The 23,085-nt window shown below is 42.3% G+C and overlaps 1 protein-coding gene across 1 annotated transcript in view; it reads right to left on the reverse strand.

Moving 5' to 3' along the window:
* Positions 1 to 4,744: 4,744 nt before the first annotated feature.
* Positions 4,745 to 23,085, reverse strand: part of AMOT (angiomotin) — a 58,516-nt gene continuing 40,175 nt past the window's right edge. Inside the window, exons 9-13 of the mRNA XM_082609497.1 lie at positions 22,403 to 22,525; positions 21,161 to 21,393; positions 19,349 to 20,029; positions 18,822 to 18,998; positions 4,745 to 4,936 (exon numbers count right to left, since the gene is read on the reverse strand). Of these exons, the coding sequence (XP_082465623.1) occupies positions 18,901 to 18,998; positions 19,349 to 20,029; positions 21,161 to 21,393; positions 22,403 to 22,525 (1,135 nt within the window). The 3' untranslated portion in view covers positions 4,745 to 4,936; positions 18,822 to 18,900. The remainder of the gene's footprint in view (positions 4,937 to 18,821; positions 18,999 to 19,348; positions 20,030 to 21,160; positions 21,394 to 22,402; positions 22,526 to 23,085) is intronic.

Genomic DNA, 23,085 nt, shown 5'->3' on the forward strand with positions numbered 1-23,085 from the left:
CCTTCTCTCTGTGTCTTCCTCCACATGGTGGAAGGGATGAGGGCTCTCTCTGGGGCCACTTTTATAAGGCACTAATCCTATTCATGAGTGCTCCACCCTCATGACCTTATCACTTCCCAAGGGCTTCACTTCCTAATACCATCACACTGGGGGGGTTAGGATTTCAACATATGAATTTTGGGGGGACACACACATTCACTCTAAATCAGGAAGGATTCTCATTTTCATCTCCACATGGAAGTGAGGGGACATCGTTTGGTACTTGCTCATATTTTCCTAGGATGCATTGCTAGCCATAAGGTATGTTCTGTCATGTACCCATTTTATAAACTCCAGCCCAGGTTGAATCACGCCTTCCTCAGAAAGTCTTCTTCTCCCCATCCCTGGCTCCACACATACCTACACTTTGGACTCATTCTGGTTCAAATTAGTTAGGTTGACTACTTAATCATTTTAACAGCTTTTCATTCTTGGTATGTTTTTCATAAGGGTTGGCTGGTCTCTCTCTCTTTCTCTCTCTCTCTCACTCTCACTCTCTTGGATGTTGGCCCACTTGAAGTTCCCTAAGATCTGGGGAAGAGTCATGCCATTTATCAGAAGGAGGAAAGCCAAAGAGGTTAACAAGAGAGTCTGCTTGATTTGGATCGTTGTCTGGCACCACCTTTCTTCTGCCTGATTGGTTTCAGATGGATATGTTTTTCTGGGTTCTTTATTCTTGCCTTACCTTTGGGACTTCATAGAGAGTGGAGGCTGTTTATAAAGCCAGGTCTGAGTAGTACCCCACCTCTATCCATCCAAAGTTATGTTCCCAATCCATTCTTGCCTTTCTTATAGTCACGACCATATTTTCCCAGCTGATATGAATGATTACATGTTCTAACTGGGGAAAGGAGGCCTCTCATCTACATGCCACCTACCATGTGAAACACATTGACTCTTGGGACTTCCCTGGTGGTCCAGTGGTTGACTCCCCGCTTCCACTGTAGGGGGCACCAGTTTGATCCCTGGTCGGGAAACTAATATCCCACATGCCACACCATGGCCAAAAAAAAAAAAAAAAAAAAAAAGATCTCTGGCTCCACCACAGATGCTGCAGGGTTTGGGGGTGAGGACTGGAAATGAAAATGAGGAGAGAAGTCTAGAATGTCCCTCTGCTGCCTTATCTATGTGACTTCTCTTGTGGCCTTACACACCGGTGACCACTCTATTCTTGGAGTTCTCCACACTTTCTCCTCCATCTCTGGCCTGTTTTACTCTTTATTTCTGTGGCTCCTCTTGTGCTCTCGTCCATTAGCTCTCTCCCATTAACCCGGGGTTCTCTCTCCTGTTGCCACTCTTTCAGGCACCTGGGTAGATAAAGGGGTCACTGAATTTACCCTTGGCTCTGTTGTTCTCGCAGCATCCTTCAGATTCTACCCAGAGAGGGATAGGTTCTAGAAGGAGTTGGAAGCCCTACTTAAGCCTCTGACCTAAACTATGTACTCCAACCCAATTTTCCTAGAGAATCATGTATTGAATTTTCAGCTTTTCTATTAAAGTGATGTTTTGTCCTCCATTTGGCTACTGTTCTTTGCAAATCTTTCCCTTGGAAATCTCATGAGGGGAAAGGGCTGATTGGCAGCAAAGAATTTCAACATGTCCATGTACTATAGACAAATATCACCTAAATGCAAGCAAAATTTCACCCCAATTCCCAACAGAAACCTTTTCTCTTGGTTCTCTCTTTTCCTCTCAGTCTGTTCTATCCCAGGCTCCATTACTAACCCTCCTTCTTTTGTCAACCCTTTACATGCTGCTGTGGCCCCAGATTCTTTCTTTGTTCCTTTTCTCTTCACACTGTACACACTCTTCTTGATGAATCAAAAAATCTTTATCTCTAGTCTAGATTTCTCTCCTGAGCTTCAGACCCATATATTCATCTGCCTGCTGGTCATCTTAGCTTGGCTACCCCAAAGGCACCTCAAATCAACAGGTCCCAAAATAAATCAATTATCTCTACTCTCTCCCTTCAAACCTTCTTCTCTCCCTATGTACTCTTACTGCATGGCATCTCTTTTCCCCAAGACACCCGGGTCAGAAACCTGGGAGTCATCTTAAATTCCTCCCACTATACCTCCCTCACCACATTCAATCACTCACTCTGTCCTATGAATGTCACTTCCTAATTATCTCTGAAATCCACCCCTCCTCTCCATTCTTATTTCTACTATTTGCCCTGGTTTAGGCACTCATTATTACTCATCAAAAAAGAAAAAAAGCAACTCTGGGAACAATCTGCTTCAAGTCTACCCCTTTCAATCCATCCCCCAGACTGCCAGAGTGATTTTTCTAAATTGCAGAGCAGGTTGTGTCCCTTTCCTGCTTTAAAACCTATAATTCTGCAGAAAGTCAAGTCTAAATCCCTGTGTGTGGCATGTAAGACTCTGTATGATGTGACTTCTGCTTTGCACACTCTTCTTCAAATACATCCTGCCCTAGTTGTCTTGAGCACCTTGCATTGCTCAACTCCAAACTCATCAAGCTATTTCTGACCTTCGTGCCTTTGCCTAGAATGCCCTTCCCCATACTACCCTCCCCACAACAAATCTTGTAGCACAGCTTGTCAGTGCTTTGCTAAGTGACAAGCTAGCTAACATCTGATAGACATTCATACTGAGATAGCTGGTGGCTACTTCTTGTCAAAAAATAATACTAGTAATAGACAATACTTATATAGTGCTTACCATGTGACAGGTATTCTTCTAAGTGTTTTCTTATATTAACACAGGTAATTTTCATGACGGCTCTATGAGATAGGTACTACAATAATCCTCATGTTCTAGATGAAAATACTATGGGTCTAAATCACAGTCACAACAGCTCGTGGGTGGTAGAGATTCAAACTCAGGCATTCTGGCTCCAGAGTGTGTGCTCTTGACCACAGCTCTCTTGGTGTCACATTTCCATAATTCTGTCACCACTTTGGGGAAGGCAGTATGGGCTCTTCAGCCAGAACTTGTTTCAAATCGAAGCTCGGCCACTTACTAGCCATTTGACCTTGAAGAAGTGAATTAACCTCTCTGATTCTCAGCTTCCTCTCTGTAAAATAAGGATAGTTATTGTAAACGTTAAATGAGATAAGCAATATTTGCGAATGCGTAGAACAGAACTTGATACATATTAAGTCTTTAATAAATACTACCATTGTTGATTGTTATAGTGAATAAAAACAATGACTCTAATGGTGATTTCAGATATCAAAAGGAAGGGAATATAGAAAAGTGGTTAAGAAAAGGACTTTGACTTCTAGCTCTGCCTCTTGATAACTGAGTGATCTTAGGCAAATTATGTAATCTTTCTGTGTCTCAGTTTCTTCATCTATTAAATGGGATAATAATAGTATTTATTTCTTAAAATTATTTTGAGGATGAAATGAGTTAATAGATGTAAAACTTTTAGAACAGTGCCTACATAACTGTTGGGTTATGATAACAAATATATTCCCTTGAGGCCCTTGCCTCTTCTGCCCATGTGTATGGACCACCCTATATGCATCTTTATTTTGGTAACATTTGTGCCAGATGGCTACTGGTTTTTTAAAAATCACTAGTGTCCTTCATAGAGAATGGACTTGAGGACACGGGGAGGGGGAAGGGTAAGCTGGGATGAAGTGAGACAGTGGCATGGACCTATATATACTACCAAATGTAAAATAGCTAGCTAGTGAGAAGCAGCCGCATAGCACAGGGAGACCAGCTCGTGCTCTGTGACCACCTAGAGGGGTGGGGGGGAGTGGGAGGGAGATGCAAGAGGGAGGGGATATGGGAATATATGTATGCGTATAGCTGATTCACTTTGTTATACAGCAGCAACTAACACAGCAATGTAAAGCAATTATACTCCAATAAAGATGTTAAAAAATCCTTAGTGTCCTTAAAGGCAGAGAAGTGACTTTTTCAGTATATCCCCAAAGCCAGCATAGTCTCTGGAGCATGGTCTGATGAGTCAATGAATAAATGAATGAATGGGTCTGAAGAAAAACATGAATAAATAAACAAACAGAAGAATGAAAAATTGGGTTGAAGTTCTGGGGCTGATATAATATCAGCAGGTTGGGCCAATTTTTCTGACCAAACAGTAGAATGGAAAATTCCTTCCAGCCCACTCTGGGGATTTAATAAATATTTAATAAATGGCACTTAAATAGCAATATGCAAATGGCATATTCCATTTCATTTAGCTCTATGTGCTGCCTCATACTCCTTCATTTGAAAGAAAACATGACAGATCATTCATTTTGCCTTACATATAAAGCATCAGAACGAAAAATCTTCCTTTTTTCAAATCATGGCAGCCTGAGGGTCTGCAACTGATCTAGCTTAGGAAAGCTCAGGTTGGCTTTCGTGGATATGTCCACCTGTTAGTTTTGGAGGCCCTCTAAGGCAAGGGTTTTCAATCCTGACTGTGCATCAGAGTAACTTGGGAGTTTATTAAATATGCAGATACCCAGGTCCTTTAACAGAACTACTCAATCATATTCTCCGGGAGCAGAGGTCCAGGGCCTTGCACTTTTAAAAATCTGCCCTTACTCTAAAGCAGTGCCTTAAGGGTAATCAAGATTGACCAGTAGCTGTCACTGAATCCTTCCTAGGCTCTATCACCTACCTGTCCTGTTGTCTTAACCTTTACATACTTACTTGGAATATTGTCTACAGCAAGTAGCTCTGACCATATCCCAGAGGCATCCATAGCTCAGGTCACATGGACCATGAGAGAGAACAAGGGCCCTGTCATACATAGCATCTGGAAACCAAATGTTTTCCTGGGCAGCTTGGTAGAGCAAGCTTGGTGAAGCCTGTGCAGGAAGCAGTCCCCAAGCCTGTGTTTTTTCATTCCATCTTGATGCATTGACTGCTAAAGTGATATAGTCTGAAGGAGCCACTGTTCCTTTGGGTGCCTGGAAATAAATAGATCTGTTAAATGGAGCACAGAATCAGAAGCAGCAATTTTGTTTCCTTTAAAAACGAAAGAAAAAGAAAAAGTTTAATTTGTAAATCGACTTCAATTTTTAATATTTCTAGTTCTAAAGAAACAAGGAGGGGGAAAGCACAACAAAAGAAGGTGCAGAAATAATCCCATCTGCTACAGAAGTCCTCTACAGAACTTGACCACTAAAAAAAGAAACAGACTGTTCCTTGCTTCAACAACTCAGCCTCTCATGGTTCAATCGAGACAATCGTACCACAAAAGGATTCAGGGATTTGCTCAGAAATGTGGCTTTAGTTTAAAACACAAACGACCCCCTGCTGGAAAACAGTTGTGGTGCTCCTTGTCTGGGAAGGCAGGCACCACTCATTCACACACCACACACCACTGCTTCCCATGTTTAGGGGCCTCAGATCAGGGTGGAGTTTCCTCTTGATTTGTAGCCCTTTCCTCCATGGCCGCTGTGTGCACGTCTGCATGTGCCTGAAGTGTGTTGGCAAGTACCTTAGTCAGCACGGACTACCAAATACCATAACAAATACCATAGACTGGGTGGCTTCAACAGCAGACATTTATTTTCTTACAGTTCTGGAGCCTTGGGAGTCCAAGAGCAAGGTTCAGCAGGGTTTAGTTTCTGGTGAGAGCTCTCTTCCTAGCTTGCGGACAGCCCCCTTCTCACTGTGTGCTCACATGGCCTCTCCTCAGTGTTCGCCCATGGGAAGAGACATTTCTCTCTCTTCCTCTTTTTGTAAAGCCACAAATTTTATCAGATTAGGATCCCATTCTTATGACCTCATTCAACTTGAATTGCTTCCTAAAAGTCCTATCGTCAAATATTGGGGGTTAGGGTTTTAACATATGAATTTGGGGGTGGCAGGGGACACAATTCAGTCCATAAGAAGAAGGCAGTGTAGGAAAACTGCAAAGAGACACCCAGACCAGCCTGCAAGCACCTTCTGGAAAGCCTCAACCGGGAAAGAAAAGCACATATCAGATGAGGGAAGGAGCCCAAACTCAACTGACACCGAGCCAGTCAGTCTGTACTCCCCAAATCCCACCCTCCCCCGCCCACACCACCCTGTGGCCATCCCTGACGGCCAGATGTGTGCACACTGCCAAGGCGTATCGGCTTTAACTCCCATTTCAACAGGGACCCCGGCCAGAGCATTTATACTCTCTAAGGCTCAATTATTCTCCCTCTAAGGAGAAGGGGAAGTTGGATATATTGGGTACCAATTATCAGCATGATAAGTAAGAAAAATGAATAGTAACTAGATTTCACAAGAGCAGAGACATGAAAGCCTTGCATAATGATGATCATAATTGCATTTGTAGAGTGTGGTTTACTTTGACTAAGTACATTCTGATATGTTACCTATATGAGGTCAGAAGCACTCAAGTGGCCAGCCTGAGCCTCCTCCATTCCAAATTCCAATCACTGAGGCTCTGCATTAGGGCACTCTCCTTGTTCTGTTAGTTTCTGAATCCCAGCTTCTTCCCCACCTATGCCCTAGTTTGTAAAGCAAGAGATGAACCTGCAGCTTGAGCACTTTAATTAAAGGGGAGGAGGAACTGATAAGGGAAAGAGGGGATTTTGTGGGTGGACCAAAGTGCTTGAGGAGATAAGGATGAAGTCCAGAGCAAAGGTGGAGATGATGGGATTGATCTTGATCGGGAAGAAGGATGCCTTATCCACAGAGACTGAAGGAAAATGGTGAGCTGAGCGGAGCTGTCGATAAGTTTGCTGTTGGAGAGGGCTGGGAGTTGAAATTGTTCCTGAGGCTGATTTTGACCTGGTTAACACCAACATGGTGACATCACCTGTTAAAGCTGAAGTGCTTTCTGAGTGGGCAGGGGTAGTCCTTTACCTATTGTTAAATATTTTCTTCCAGATTCAGTGAGATATAATTGACATACAGCACTGTGTAAGTTTAAGGTATACAGCGTAATGATTTCACTTACATACATCATGAAACAATTACCACAATAGGTTTAGTGAACATCCATCTTTTCATATAGATACAACATTAAAGAAATAGAAAAAACTGTTTTCCTTGTGATGAGAACTCTTTGGATTTCCTCTCCTAACAACTTTCATATATAACACACAGCAGTGTTCATTATCTTTACCATGTTGCACAATACATCCCTATACCTATTGTTACATATTTTTAATAATAACCTTGGGTTCCCAAATGAAAACTCTGCTTTCACACTGAAGTGGGAGTTGAGGCTATCTGTGAGGGAGGGAGGCAGGCGTGTAATTGCAGGCTTCTGGGAGAAGAGTGCTATGTGTGGAATACTTCCTGAGGGGAACAGGAAACTGGCCGAGGGCAAAAACAGAAGTTCTCAGCTGGAATTCAAGCCTCTGGCTGTGTAGTGGCACCAATTTCATTATCTTTCTTCAGCAACCACAACAGCTTAGATACAGGAATGGAGAATGCAGTTTAATTCATTCATTCATTTATCAAAAAAAAATTTAGTGAGCACCTACTTTATATCAGGCAGTATTCTAGGCTCTGAGGATATAATAATGAACAAAAATAGGGTCATTTACAGTATCAATATGTCTGCATAGGTCAGCATTTTCCCTTTCACTTCCTGGAAATTATTCAAGAACAACAAGGAGAATGGAAAAAAACTCTCCAAGCTCCACTTATCTACCAAGACAGATATAATCTCCAGACTCCAAACTGCAGCTGCCGAGAAAGTATTTGAGATAGGGGAGGATTGGGAAGAAGGCATGGGAAGTAAAGAAGCACTGAGAGTGTAGAAAGAACACAGAAGATCTTAGGAAGCTTCAACAAAATATACTTCCTGAAGGTGACTGGTACATCCTGAGGTATGAAAGCTAATTCTCTAGTTGGCAACAACAGGTCCAAGGACTAGGATGAGTACAGCAGGGGCAGATATCCTCCTAGACTAGGTTTGACGCAGAGAAGCTGACAAAATGAGACTAGAGCAAGAACCTCACAGAGGAGCCATATTTGCTGTAAGATATCTTTGCCTGCAGGGGATAGAGCTTTGGGGTAGTGAAACATGGAAGGCTACTCTGGCCCATTTTCCATCCCTGGAATCTCCTGCAAATAGCTGAGACAGGATAATCCAAATCATTCAAGGATGGATAATAAAAAGGGAACTGACATAGTATTGATAAAAGTATATTATCTGGGCTTCCCTGGTGGCACAGTGGTTAAGAATCCGCCTGCCAATGCAGGGGACATAGGTTCGAGCCCTGGTCTGGGAAGATCCCACATGCTGCGGAGCAACTAAGCCTGTGCGCCACAACTACTGAGCCCGCGTGCCACAACTACTGAAACCCGCATGCCTAGAGACCATGCTCCACAACAAGAGAAGCCACCGCAATGAGAAGGCCACGCACCACAACGAAGAGTATCCCCCACTTGACTCAAATAAAGCCTGCGTGCAGCAATGAAGACCCAATGCAGCCAAAAATAAATAAATAAATTTATTTTTTTTTAAGTATATTATCTTTTAAAAGGTGGAAATGTGTAACAAAAACTAAACACCATAAACAATTTTGCCACTGAGTAGATGAAAATTATTTCCAAAAATTCCTCCATATATTTAAAAAACAATGAGGTAAACAACTCTCTGAATGAAGAACACAAAACAGAGATGAACAAATTTTGGAAGAGATAGTGATATAATAGAAGGTGAAACTAGCAGAACTCAAGGGAATGATCAGATTCTGGGTATATTTTGAAGATGGAACTGATGGGATTTACTGATGGCTTGGATGTGGGATATGAATTCCAATGCCCTAGGAGAGTTCCTAGCAGTGGGTTCACATGGTAGTGTGTTTCTATAATATTTACAAACATAGGAGAGCTTAACCTTTTGGTTAAAATTGGTTAAGACTGCTATGATTGTCAATTTTATGTGCCAACTTGGCTATGGTGGCCAGTTGTTTGGTCAAACACCAGTCTAGATGTTGCTACGAAGATATTTTTTTAGATGTGATTAACACTGAAATCAGTAGACTGTGTAAAGCAGATTGCCCTTCATTATATGGGTAGTTCCCACCAAATCAGTTGAAGGCCTTAAGAGCAAAGACTCAAGTTTCCCCGAGTAAAAGCAGCTCTGCCTCAATATTTCAAACTTGATAACTTCTCACTCTTTCTCTTTCTCTCTCTCTCTCTGTCTCCCTCCCTCCCTCTCTCCCCTCCCTTATATTTTGCTTTTTTGGAGAACCCTGACTCATATAACTGCTATCTCATTCCACTCTCATTTCCCTCCCTTACACTTTCTCTCATGTTTGAGATCCAGCAAAGGGGAAGTTCAGTGGTAGATATATTTAGTTTGTGTTCAGTGACATATTTATGTGGTTTGCAGTCAGTCCTGTGTATAGATAAATCATTGCTAAACCATCCTGGTAAAGGAATGACCTCCAGAAATACCTCCACCGCTCACTCTGCTGACTTATCCAGCATGGTAATACAAAGGTGCAAAGCCAGAGGTCTTACCACTGTAGGAATGCATCTTACGGTCCTTGGCACTGAAAGTGTGTGGGTACTGAAATAAGGTTTGAAATGTATGGATTCAGAAGCTAATCTGAGGAAAATTTCTTCAATCCCCTGGTGTGCAAAATGGTATACAGAGTATTCGGTTTTCACTAATGCCTGAAAACAGAGGAAGTTTTCTTCTGTCAGAAATGTACTCAATAATACAATGTATACAACTATGCACAGTACTTTTATTTATTCTGCGATGGGAGTTGCATAAAATATAATTTATCAGAATTCTTCTGTGTATAGAGCACACACCTGAATCAGTTCTACAAGTATCAGTTCTACTTCAAGTGTGTGAAGTTGCATGCTTCAGCTTTCCAACTATCAATAATAACAATACATTTTGATCAACTATGCTAGTGGAAAGAGTAAGTTATCTTCCTATTCTCTAGATAGGAAATGATATTACAAAACCACTGTTATATGAAGAAGCCAACAAAAATATAAAGCCAAAAGTGTAGGAAAAAAGTATTATAGAGGTATGTTGGGCAGTTAATTCATAAAAAAAAATACTGTGTTGGTTTTCTTTTTTATTGTTATGTATGTGGTATTTGCCAGCTTTTAAAATTTTGTAGTTAGTTGTGATTTCTCATTCTAAATAAGTACTTTACTATCTGGTTGTGTATTTATAATTAAAAAAAAAATTCTCTTTCATAAAGAGGGCCTCCAAGCTGTCTAAGTTTCACAATTCACAAGATGTGGATTAGCCCCTGGGTGTGAGAGAAAGAAAAGAGTTTTAAAAGATACATTTGTTTTTGCTTTTTGGATCTTTTAACTTTGCTTGTTGGGAAGAATACATATGTTACATTTTTGTCACAGAACTAGTTTTTAACACCTAGCAGGTTACAAAAATTTTATTTCCCTTTCCCCTTTTCCTAGCTCTAGTTAGTTCCATGGGTATCATGGTGGCTCAGCAAATGCCATCCTTCTCTTGGCCATCTACTGCAACATGACACATGCCTTGATTACTTCCCCTTTTACCCTCTTTTGTTTGTGTGACTCAGCCCCCTACAACTGGATAAATGTGAATTACAATAGACTCATGCCTTGAAAGAAATGTAAACTATCCTTCCTTCCCTCTGTTTTGATCTTCTCAGATTTTTCTGGGAAATTTATTTTTGTGGATGTGTCTTCTTTGGAAAATGGCACGTATAGTAGGAGAATGAAGTAGGTATAGCCAAGATGGGGGAATAAAATGTCAAGTGTGGGCAGAACCAGTGGGAAAAAAAAATTGAAGTTTGATTAATAGATTTTAGGCCTGTAGAATATTTTCAATATATTTAGAATTTAAAGTCTTTTATCTGTTCCACATAGCCAATTTTGGATGCATGTGAAATAATTTATAACCTGGGAGGTAGTATTTAGTCTTACAGAATCAAGGAATAGAAGAATCAAAAGGGACATTATTAAATACTGTAGTATTTATTCTGTAATTTTGTATCTTGAGATACTCTTCTTGCCTTTGACACTCTTTTTTATTTTGGTTAATAAGTGAAGAAAGCATTATAATATTTTTATATCTTGCCACATTATATCTGTTTTTTTCACTTCATTGCCAATGTATTTATCATCTTGTGTAAATAACCAAAAATTAAAGATTAATTTTAAAAAAGGGACATTAGAGATCGTAATCCAGTGACTTCATATTATAGAACAGTCATTGGAGCTAAATGAGCTAACCAAGATCATAAATATGTTGGTGGTTGTCTCAAGGACTATAAACCTTGTAAACCAATAACAAAAGCAACCAACATGTCTTGTTTGATCAGAGCAGTGAATCCAACCACTTAAGAGTTATATCTGGGGAGAATAGGCAGCTATTTCACCATAGGTACTAAGGGTGAATGAAGAAAATAAAATGGCTGCCTACTGAAGTAAGGGTGTGTGTGATAGCTAATATTCAAACTGGACTTTGAGGAACTGAAGAGGGGAGGGGAAGTAAGATAAATGCCAGGAAATCTTCAGCCAATGTTTCTCAAAGTTCTGTATTCTCAGGACAAACTACATCAAAGTCTCCTGGGAAGCTTGTTAAATTGCAAATTCCTGGGTCTTATGCTAGAACTACAGGGTAAGTTCTCTGGGGGCAAAGCCAGGGAGTGTGCATTGAATAAACACCTGCCTGAGGTGATTCTGATACAGATTGTTTGGAGAGGACTTCAATAAGTACTCTTCTAGATTAGTATCAGAGAAAATAAGGATGCCATAGCAGTAGTGTCCTATAAGCATAAGAAAAAGAAGGTACTCAGAATAAAGCACGATAATCATTCTACTGGAATAAGAGCCCAAGATATCTGCATTTTAGTTTCACAACCATCAACTGTAAAATTTGGGGTTAGTTGTTTAACTCTCATGGTCTCATTTTATTCACTTTGCAATGGAAGCTTTTGAAAGATTTTAAGCAGGGGAGTGACATGAATTGTATTTGTTGCTGAAAAAATATAAATATAAATATTTGTGCTAAACAGGTAAGAGAGTAGAACAAGAGCAGGCACAGCAGATCAGTTAATATGCTATTGAAATAGTCTAGGGAAAGATAATGATAGCTTAAAATATGTTGCTGACAGTAGAGTTGGAGAGTAGTGAATGGGTTTTGTTATTTATTTTGTTAGGATCAGTGATGGATCGTATGTCAGCTATGAAGGAGAGGGAGGTGTCAAGGATGACTCATGAGTTCCTGGCTTGTGATGAATGATTGACATTTTAAGAGGTATGAATGATTTGAGGGTTCAGTGATTGAGCATGAGATTCAGATCAGGTAGGTCAAGGCTAAAACCCTACGAGGAAATGGGGACGTCAGAGGACTTTGAAGTCTCTCAGAAGTCAAAGGGCAGATAGAGTAGAAGTAGGAGAACTGGGAGGATGGGAGACTGTGACCAGAAAGTGGGGTCCTGGTGTATGTGATTTCTACGGTGGAGCGGTTCTGCGTGATGCCAAGGTCTGTGTTAGCCATGGGCACAGAGGACTCAAGTGGAATGGATGTGGGGGTCTGTGGAGCTGGAGAGGGCAACGAGCTAACAGGCCAGGACGCTAACCGGGCATTTGAGCCTGGAGAGGACAACTGTGATTGGGGGCCAAAATCATCATCGCACTTAGGATAGTGACCAAATTGTTAGATGAGAGTAAACAAGGACTAGCTGGATGACAGGGACTTGAAAGGAGCCGGAGCTTTTTATACGAGTGGCAGAGAAATAACAGCTTAGAACCTGCACTGGGGAGCCTTTAAAGAAAATATCTTCCCCTTTGATATGTGAATTGTAGGAAAATGAACTCCTCCATTGCTGAGCCTTGAAGTTGCAGTTTAAGGCAGGAGTTGTGGTATCAAACAAACAAGTTTTGCAAGCAACGAAGCACAAATGTGATATCATTTTGTTTGGTTGGTGAGTTCTACGTTTTGGTTCCAGGAGTAGCACTTTAAATTTTTCACTATTAAAAATTTCATCTTTATGCATACAAAAATACTTTTGGAGGAAATGCTATGATGTCTGGGATGTGCTTCAAAATAATATAGGATGGATGGGTGGGAGCTAAAAATGAAGCAAGATTTGGCATGTGTTGAGAACTGCTGAAGCCCAGTAATGGTGACATGGAAGTGCCTTGCACTGTTCTGTTTGTGCAAGTTTGAATTTTTCTTTGATAAAAGTTAAGTAAACCACTTCATCTTTATAGATCCAGCCTATCGTTTTGACTTGCATTTTTTATATTCTCACTTTGTGAAGCTCTCTTATCCCCTCTACATGAGGTTCACAGGGATAACTATTTATCCCCATTTTACTGATAAACTTCTTGGATCCTGTTAAGGGATTTGTCCAAAGGTAAACATCTGTTAAGCGACAGATTTAGGACCAGAACTCCATGTTCTTTTGACTTCTGGACCAGTATGTTCTACCACCTACTGAGTGAGTTTTTAAGTTTCCATTAAGAGGTTGTTAAAATTTAGAGTAGTTATCTAGGGACTTTGATCTTGGAAACAGTCTTCATTTGGTTGCAGGTCTGACAAAGTGAGATTGCCTTTGCACATGCTATTTCTTTTGCATGGAATGTTTGTTCCCACCCCCTAGTTCACCAGGTTAACACCTGTGCATCCTTCAAAGCTCAGTTTCGTTTTTCCCACACACATACACTCTCTGTTCCATTCCAACAATCATTCCCTCCTTTGCCTCGTACATAATGGCAACATCTAATATGGAGTTATTCAACAACTCCCACCAACTGAAACCACTGATAGAGGCAATAGGCTAATGAAAAAACATGGGAGCCAAAATCAATACCCTGGACTTGGCCAGTTTGTGTATGAGGAGTGAGTACTTGGATGTGGTATGAAATTTTTGTGCCGTGGAGAACATTTCTCTTTTTGGAAACTGTCCTGTCGTTCAGGTGTCTTCACTCAAATACCACAGTGATTGCCAATCAATGTGGAAACTATTCTAAGACCAAATGACTTACACTTTTTTCCTCCAATAAAACCTTCCTTCAGGATCAGATGGAAGTGGAAAAGGTGAGAAGCAAGAGGTGTTTTTTTTCCTGCAATGTGTAACTCATACAGACTGAGCAGATTGCTTATCATGGCAGGGGAGGCCCACAGGATGGGAGGTGCAGTACCACAGAGATAAGAAGATTGGTTATAACACTGGATAATATATAGAAATGCTCCTACAATATGATCTTTGTCACTTTTAAAGGAATACTTGCTTTTTCTCTCCACGAGTGACTGCTCATTAAGAACTAGATACAATATATTTCTGAAAGAAATGCTTCACAAAGCTTTGTAAGAAGGTGTGGTTAACTTAATGCTGTCTTCTTTGTCCTGAAAAATATGAGTGGGCTTTCACACATACAGTTTTCAAAGCACTCATCATAAATATGGAGGGAATTTAGCCCAATTTAATTAAAAAAATCAAATTTAGAACGGAATGAATTCTATACCCTCTCCCTATCCATTCTGCAACACCCATCAAGCCCAATTTCACTGTGAAAAGTGTCATTTCAAAGCCTGTGGGGATCTTATCCTCCTGGGTCAGGCTGGGACTCAGTGGTAAACAGGAGGCACAGAGAGGGCAGTGTAAAGGCAGCTTTAACATTTTCAGTGAAAAGAGCCAACTTGTTTGTGGTTTTGATTTGCTTTTAATAACAAGCTCCCTCAACCAAAACTGATGAATTGGCATAAGAACAAGGGTACAAAAAGAACATCAAGGGGCCTTCCAAAATGCTAACCAAAGGATGAATTCTCTGCTTTGGGTGGCCATCATTTTATCCCTTGGAACCAGGAGATAAAAAGATGCAAAGCTTTTTATATATGCTGTGTGAGTATATAAAGGAACTGATTAGACCATGTGGCCCGTGGTGGTGTTGTCTTAATACTTTATAATCACATTCCATACTTTAAGCTAATGCAAATTCTGCCACATGCTGCCCTTGAAAGGCCATTTCACTGCATACTGAATTGAAAGTAATCACTGACACAGCGTAAATAAAGCCTCTGTTGGGTAAACACCAAAGCATTTTCCACACAGTATTGCATTTTAAAATAGCTAAGTTTATTGTCAGTGAAAAGATAGGCACAAAGTGGATTCAAACCTGCTTAACTTTATTGGAACTAGCTCAGTCAATTACAGAATGGGGTCTCAATCATGATGGGGCCACATACATTTTAAACCAAAGGTGATCCCTGTCTAGCCATCTGCCAACCCCAGCTATCCATTTTACAAACACATGCCATCAATCACAAGGGAGGCCAGAAGAAGGTTTGATGGCTCCATCGTTGCTACCGGAAAAAAATAAACAAACTCCCAACACTTGTCCAACTGATGATGGATGGTACTTGGAAGCTATATTTCCAAGGATCATGGCGGGCTAAAATTGGTGGCAATTAGCCCATAGCTGATGCCTTCCTTTGAAAACATGTTCAGTAAGAATGCACACATTTTAAGTAACACATTCCATATGTGAATGAGTAATTGAGATAACAGGAGATGGTATGGCTAACAGACATAAGAATATCATTTATAAAGGTTAGTGCATATGTATACACTTGAAGCTGCCGCATTATGAGTGTCTAGGCTCTTCATAAAAAGTAGTCTGGGGCTTCCCTGGTGGTGCAGTGGTTGAGAGTCCACCTGCGAATGCAGGGGACGCGGGTTCGTGCCCCGGTCCGGGAAGATCCCACATGCCGCAGAGCGGCTGGGCCCATGAGCCATGGCCGCTGAGCCTGCACGTCCGGAGCCTGTGCTCCGCAACGGGAGAGGCCACAACAGCGAGAGGCCCGCGTACCGCAAAAAAAAAAAAAAAAAAAAAGTAGTCTGCACAATCAGTTTGTTCCATTTTCCAATTGGTGTCCCCAACCCAACTGTGTAACAAGAAAAAGAATGCACGACAGGGCTCTCGGTGTGTTTCCTATGGCAGATGACGGCAGATATTTCAGGTTCCTGCTATCCTGTCATCCTGAAGCTCAAAAGCAGCACTGAGAATAAATCCTTCATTAAAACAGCAATCAAGATACATGATCTTAAAAGACAGCTCAAGCTAGTTTTATTTAATAAAAAAATTGTTAATAGGAATTTTATATCAAGTAAAGTTTGTTCTAATGAAGTTTTTCTGTACATGGGACATTGGTGTACAACTGACTTAGAAGGTCCCCAGAGACCACCAGGCAGTACAAGTTAAGACAACAAAGTCACCCTCCTGTCCTGAGGTGCCAGTTAAGATGCATAGATAGATGGGAGTCCAGAAAGATCCCCCAAATGTTATTACATCCACACAATCATGAAAAGGTGGCTAACTTGAGATTTCTCCCATAAACCTGAATTTTTTAAATGACACCTATTAGAGATTTTCTGAAAAGGCTGGATCTATCTTCCTCGTAAACATAATACACTGACATGGACTTCTTCCACCTCTTAGATGTTCCATATTATTTTAGCAAATTACCTGCGATAAAAAATTGAGCCAAAAGGAACTGCCTCTGGTGTGAGGGGGCAGAGAAGTTATGGAAAGTTCAAAATAGTAGTTGGCCAAGAACTTCCTCCTTTCCCCAAAATATATGAGTCTAAAGAGATGGCTGCCCCACAGTGTGGAATGTATGACATTTGTCACCTTACAGAATGTGATTAAAATGATGGCTCCCAGAGCTAGCAAAAATTCTGGCAATGTGTCATAACCATGAAAGGAGCAGATGAAAGGTTTCTTTTTATTTATTTTTTTATTTATTTGAATAGAAAGTAGCAGTCCTGAAGTTTGCTACTTGTTGCTTCTACTATTTGAAGGATTTTCCCCCCTGTGACTATAACACAACTGCACTTTTAATTTCTATTTGCGATTCACTTGATGACTGAGGACTCGTGTAGGATGATCACTTCATCTTTGAAAATGTCGGGACTGGCTGAAAAATCACATCACCTTCCCTCCTGTCTCTCCCTCACTACATACAAAATAATTCCTTTTAGGAATGACCAAAAAAATATTGTTAAATATACCATTCCTATACTCGCAGAGGAACCCTGTAAGATGATCCAAGATAGCCAATCCCATAGCAAGAAAAGTGAGGTTGATTTCTTAGGGGGATGTTTCATGTGGCTCAGTGTTGAAATAAGGATCAGGAAAGGGAAAACCTTGCAAAAGGCACTGCAGGAGAGGCAAGATAGGAATTCAAAACCTTGGACAAATTACTCAAGCCAGGGACATTTTCCAAAACGCATGTGCCCTGGACCGTGTCAATGTCTTTTCTTAAAATGGGGCTTTTTGTATATAAGCGTTTCCCAAATTAAGCATGGTAATCGGCAGAGTGGAAAGCTGTGTTGTGTGCTCTTGAAAAAGTCACTTAACCTCTCCAGGTCTCAGATTCCTCATTACTAAAATGAGGGGGTATGGCTATATTGCTAAAGTTCCTTCCAGCCACTATGTCTCACAGTGTAATATATCAGGCCTACTCTTCTATGAATTTGGTTTCTAACTAACACATCCCCAAACCTCTACCCCCCCCACCCTTACCTAATACCCCCCACTCCCCTCACCCCCCCAATACCCCTGAAAACTGATCTTAATGACATTGTCTATGGATTTGTCACCTTAATGAAGGGCAGAGAGGCGACACAGGGCAGAGACCTGTGGCAATAGGCAGCCCTTCTGTGTCCCAGGAGGCAGACCCAAGGCAAAGCTTGGAGCCATGGCCTCCTTGGTCCCTGCCCACATGTGCGTTTCCTGCTGCTCTCCAAAGGTATTCCAAGATGGAGTCACTGGCAGTGAGAAGAGGTAGCTGGGGATACTGCTGCAGCCCCCCTCTCCGCTGACTGCAGCATAGTACTTTGGGCTTCTGATGCTATTCCCTTGGAGGTGATAGTCATATATGCCTTTTAAGACGTATGCTAAGAATTTGGGCAAACAACATGAGTTATTTCAAAGTAGTCACCAGAAATTCAAAGCATTCAACCTGTTAATGAAAACGCTTCCTCATTTTGCAAATGATTGGCAATTTGAGACTGGTGACACAGCCAGTGAATTTGTGCTGGAGAAGAAATAAACACTAAGCAGGTTGGTCTTGGGAAAGGCAAGCGAGCTATGTTCCTGGCTACACACAGACCACACAAGTCTGCATACAGCACCTCATGCAACTCTCCATCAAGGCCTCAGATGGTCTAACTCCCTAAGAGAGAAGAAGTTGTACATCACTCAGCTAATTTACTCTCCTAGCATCTGAAAGCAATATATTAATTATCCAAATGCATAAATTACTCCACAGTATATATATGAATGTATGAACCTCCACGAGGGAACCAAAAGAATCCACTTCCAAAGCACCACTGAAATAAAGATAAACACAATCTCCTGGCCCAGGGTAGCTGGGAAATTGGGAGGGAAAATTAGCTCCAGCACCCTTCCACACCCCAATACTCCCTACCTTTTCTTCAGTTTACATAGCTCTTAAAACTATTCCCTTTCATGTGCCCGAGGCGAGAGCTCTCTCTGGATGCTGCCTAGATGGAAACTATACAAAACAGCACACACCCAAATCCTCTCTGGCTTCTGAACTACATGTTACACACTGTCTTCCAAACATACTGTGCTCTTCGATAAAAGAATGATCCAGAATATGGAAATGCTAAACAAATTTCAGCACATTGAAAACACTGATGTATATCCAGCTATTAAGAGTCCCAGAATTTGTATAAATCCAAACAATAAACTTTAGAGCACATTCTGATTGATCTGGCTTCAGAGGTACTCTCTAAGTGTACCAGAAGACTGGCGTTCATATGGTATTACCTAAGTACTATGTTGTTTCAATAAAAAGTCCCTTTAAAAAACATCCCCCCACCCAACCCTTGTCCTCACCCTCAAAATAAGAACAAACAAAAGGGAAAAATGATTAAAAGCATTCTTGCTGATAAACTGCAGCTCTTGATTAAGCCATTTAGATGAGATATTCCACCATCTCTGCATCAGGCTCTTGTCCCAGGATCTGAATGGGAGCTTTTCTTTCCAGAGTATTGGAGTGGAAAACAGGGCCATCTAAATGGAAATAAGGGGTTAGAAAACACTTAGGGACAAGGTGAAAACTCAAATTTTAGAAGTGGCTTTAGAGCCCCCATTAAGCCTATGGCAAAGTGACATTGGCCCACTACACTCCCTCTGTTGTTCACCTGAGCATTTACTTTTACTGGGAAAATGACCTTGACTCATCCCCGTTCTATCCTGGAGAAGTCATTTACAGACTCTCTGCCCTTATCTCCTCTGATTAATCTGCTTTAGAACTTGAAAAGCGCTGCCCATATGACCGAGCTGTGCCTAAACAGCAGGCCAACCACCCAATCTGTCACTGAGGGCAGAACCCAGGGCTACCTGATCCGGAGAATTACTACCTGTCTTATCTGGATTGCAGCTCAAACTTGGTATAGACAAACGACGTGGTCCAGAACCGGCAGCTGGACTTGCAGGAGCCTCAGCCTGAGCCAAAGCTGGAGCTGGAGCTGGAGCTGGAGGAGCAGCTGCAGCCGGAGCTGGAGTTGGTGCCTGAGTCTGAGCTGGAGCAGAAGCCTGAGCCGCTGCTGAAGCCGGAACTGGAGTTGGAGCCGGAGCTGGAACCGGAGCCGGAGCAGCTGGAGCAAGCTGAACAGCAGCAGCAGCAGCAGGAGCAACAGCAGCAGCAGCAACAGCAGAGGCAGCAGCTGGAATCTGAGCAGCAGCAGCAGCTGGAGAAACAGCAGCAGCAAGAGCAGCAGCAGCAGTTGCTGGAGACGGGGCGGCGGCGGCGGCTGGAGCAGCAGCAGCAACAGCCACTGGAGCAGCAGCTACCATGGTGGTGGTGTTGGTGGCAGCGGTGGCAGTGATGGCGGCAGCAGTGGCGGCAGCAGCAACTGGAGCAGGAACAGAGATGGGAGCGACAGCTGCGGTTTTGTTGGGTTCCGTTCCCCGTTCTGTTTGCGTGCTGCAGTCCCGGCTGCCCGTCTTGGAGTGAGCTGACAGTAGGGGAGTCGAGGGCGGCACAGGCGAGGGGGTGGAAGGGACAGACTCGGCACGGTAGTCTCCACCCAGGAGGATACCTACAGAGGAAAGAGGGAAGGAGCTTAGAAAACTACAGGCTATTCCAATATAGACATCTGATTACCTCTTCTTCCTTGCAGGAGGTTCAGGAGGAATAGGAATGGTCCCAAATTCTCTACTTTTGCCTCCAGTGAACCCAGGAATCAGTTTGTCAGGCACCTCCCACCGTGGCTAAAAGCTTCTTTCAGACTTGGCAGATCCCTTCTGGTTCTCATTCTCTAATGCCCCAGCGAAACGTATTAAACCTTTAAGTGTCCTGGGTATCTGTTCTGATTTATTTTTCCAATGGTGATTGATTTCCAACGAGCTGTCAGAATGCTTCTACTTGGTTCCACTTATAACCAACACCAGCCATTACCAAACAGCTGGAAAGGATCAGGGAAAGAAGTCTGTGGTCGCAGAGGAGTGTGATAGTAATTGTGTGATCTAAGGTTCTAACCATGACCATGGTCCCCCAAATACCTACTCTAAGCAAAGGACACTGCAAGTGTCAGAGGACCAAGAAAGGTATTAGAAGCAACAAAGAGAGCTAAAATTAAAATATACATAGCTTGTTTCCTCAGGCTCCAAAAATGTGCCTCGTGGTATCCACAATACTTCTGGGGTTTTGATTAGAGGGGAAGGAATGGACAGGAATGGAATGAAAAAGTACATTCTGTTCTCATCTCAGAATATTCTGGTAACAAAAACCTGCCACCCAGCTCCATTTAGCTTAACTAGAATTCTGTGTCCTCCTATTATATGGGAGGAAAGAACACAGGAAAAGCTGGAATTTTGAAATTTTCAGTGACACGAAAGCCACATGGGCTTTGGACAAAGACAAAAGGTTCCACATGGCAAAGGCCAAAGCTGAGAATTTTTAAGAGGAAATTGAAGTTATCTTCTTTCCCACCCAAACAGAACTCAGGATTCTTATTGTCTAGGGCTGTGGCTTCAACCAGTGTTCTCTCAGTGAGACTTCATGGTGTCTCCTAAATATGCAGTCAGCCTCTCAGGAGGACAAAACCCAACCAGGTATATCTTCCTCTCTAGAAGTGGGACCATTACTCCTCATTGCCACGTGGGCACGTATCCAAGTCTGGGCTCTCTTTAAACGTGTCACTTTAATCTTCCTTATTTACTGTCATTACCTAGGCTCCCCTTCCAGCTCTTGTCATCCCGCTTCTCTTCCATGATGGGGGTGCCAGTCAGGGTGGAAGAATGGGAGAGCAAGCCTGATCCAGCATTGGAAATGGACATCAGAGACTTTGCTGGCCGCATAGATGACAGCTGCTCTGTCTTACTTGGCTCCTTCCGGGAACGCTGCTGGAGTACCTTGATCATGGCATCCTTCTCAATAATCTGGGCATGGAGGGTCTTAATCCTAGGAGCCAAGGACAAAGAACATATAAAACATTGTTGCCACCTCCAGGTTCTGGTCTCACTACCTGCATGGACTTGAGCTTCCATTATCTTTTTGACTAGGGGGTGGTCTACTTATTTCTGAGTTGTAAGACAAGAGACAGTGTGCAACAATTTTTAATGCACACCCATATGGGCACAGAGGAACATCCAGGAGTTGTCAGTTAAACCTTAGGAAGCCAAAGAAAAGTATCTGTGAAAAGAAGGGCTGTATATGAGAGAGTAAACTGATGTAGTGGGTACCTTAGTGAACAATCTGAGTAAATGGAAATGATGAGTCAGTCAGTGAGAAGATGAGAACTTCTAAGAATGGGCTACTTCGGCTAATAAGTAAATGATCATGCGCTTGTAAGAGACATCAGATGCCCCATCTCTGAGTTTGAGTGGATGTCCTTTTTTTTTTTTTTTTTTTTTTTTGTGGTACGCGGGCCTCTCACTGTTGTGGCCTCTCCCGTTGCGGAGCACAGGCTCCGGACGCGCAGGCTCAACGGCCATGGCTCACGGGCCCAGCCACTCCACAGGATGTGGGATCCTCCCGGACCGGGGCATGAACCCACGTCCCCTGAATCGGCAGGCGGACTCCCAACCACTGCACCACCAGGGAAGCCCTGAGTGGATGTTCTTTTACTGAGCACTCTGCTGTACCACAGAGTTGAGGTGCAATGCTAGAAAGAATACCTCAGAGTGCAAATACCAACAATTCAGTTCTGGCAGAGGGCATATGGAAGCAATTTACCAAGGACAATGGGGAAAGCAGTGTTACTTGGAATTCCAGAGTTAGTGGGAATGATCAAGGTAAAGGTCATTGCATCTCAAATCCTAAATAACAGGCTGGCAGGGGTGCAGGGCTGGGGGGAGGCTGCATTATCAGGTTCCCCTGTTGTGAATGAAGATGCTTGCCCTTCCCTACTGACCTATCTGGTCTCCATACCAACTTCTCAGATCCACCAGAGTCCAGATCAACATTTTACCTGCCCTCCATGTCAAGGCAACGCTTGTTGGCCATCAAGATTTCTTCTTCCTCCTTCTGGATGCGAGCTTCTAGAGCTGTGTCATAGCTGGTGTTAGGAGAGTGGCTGATGACCGTTGTGTCCCTGGGGAGGAAAATGGCAGTGATAATGATGGGAGGGCAACAAAATCTCTGTCCTAAGTCAAAAGCCTTAGGCTGGAAGGCCCTACACTGAAATCAAACTTATTAGGAATGGTCGGTTTCTGGGTGACTTACTGATAAGAATCTCCAAGATGGGAAGGTTCAGCTTTCAGAGCTAGAAGAGGTTATTGACAGACATAACTGCAAAAGTAAGTGATGGATTCTATGAGAAGTGCACAGGCTTGCCTTCAGAACTAGAGAGACACCCTCCCAAAACCTCTGGCAGAAAGTCCCTTCAAGTTTGTAGATCATGACCAGGCAATAGGAAGATATTCATATTTCTACTTTATATGATTATTTATATTACATATGAGATATGCCCACTTTATTCTCATGACAGTCATGAAGGGGAAAAGGCTAGACTTTGAAGGAAGTCAGAGAAAGTACCAAAGAGCTATTGCTACATTCAACAGCTGTAACTCCACCTGAGTGTTTGCTAGAAATGAACTCTAGACATGTCAACAGCCAAGTTCAGGCAGGGCATGGGAGCTGAGTGAGAAGCAG

Source organism: Mesoplodon mirus (genome assembly GCF_964341445.2).
Source record: "Mesoplodon mirus genome assembly, chromosome: X".
NCBI classification, from domain to species: Eukaryota; Metazoa; Chordata; class Mammalia; order Artiodactyla; family Ziphiidae; genus Mesoplodon; species Mesoplodon mirus.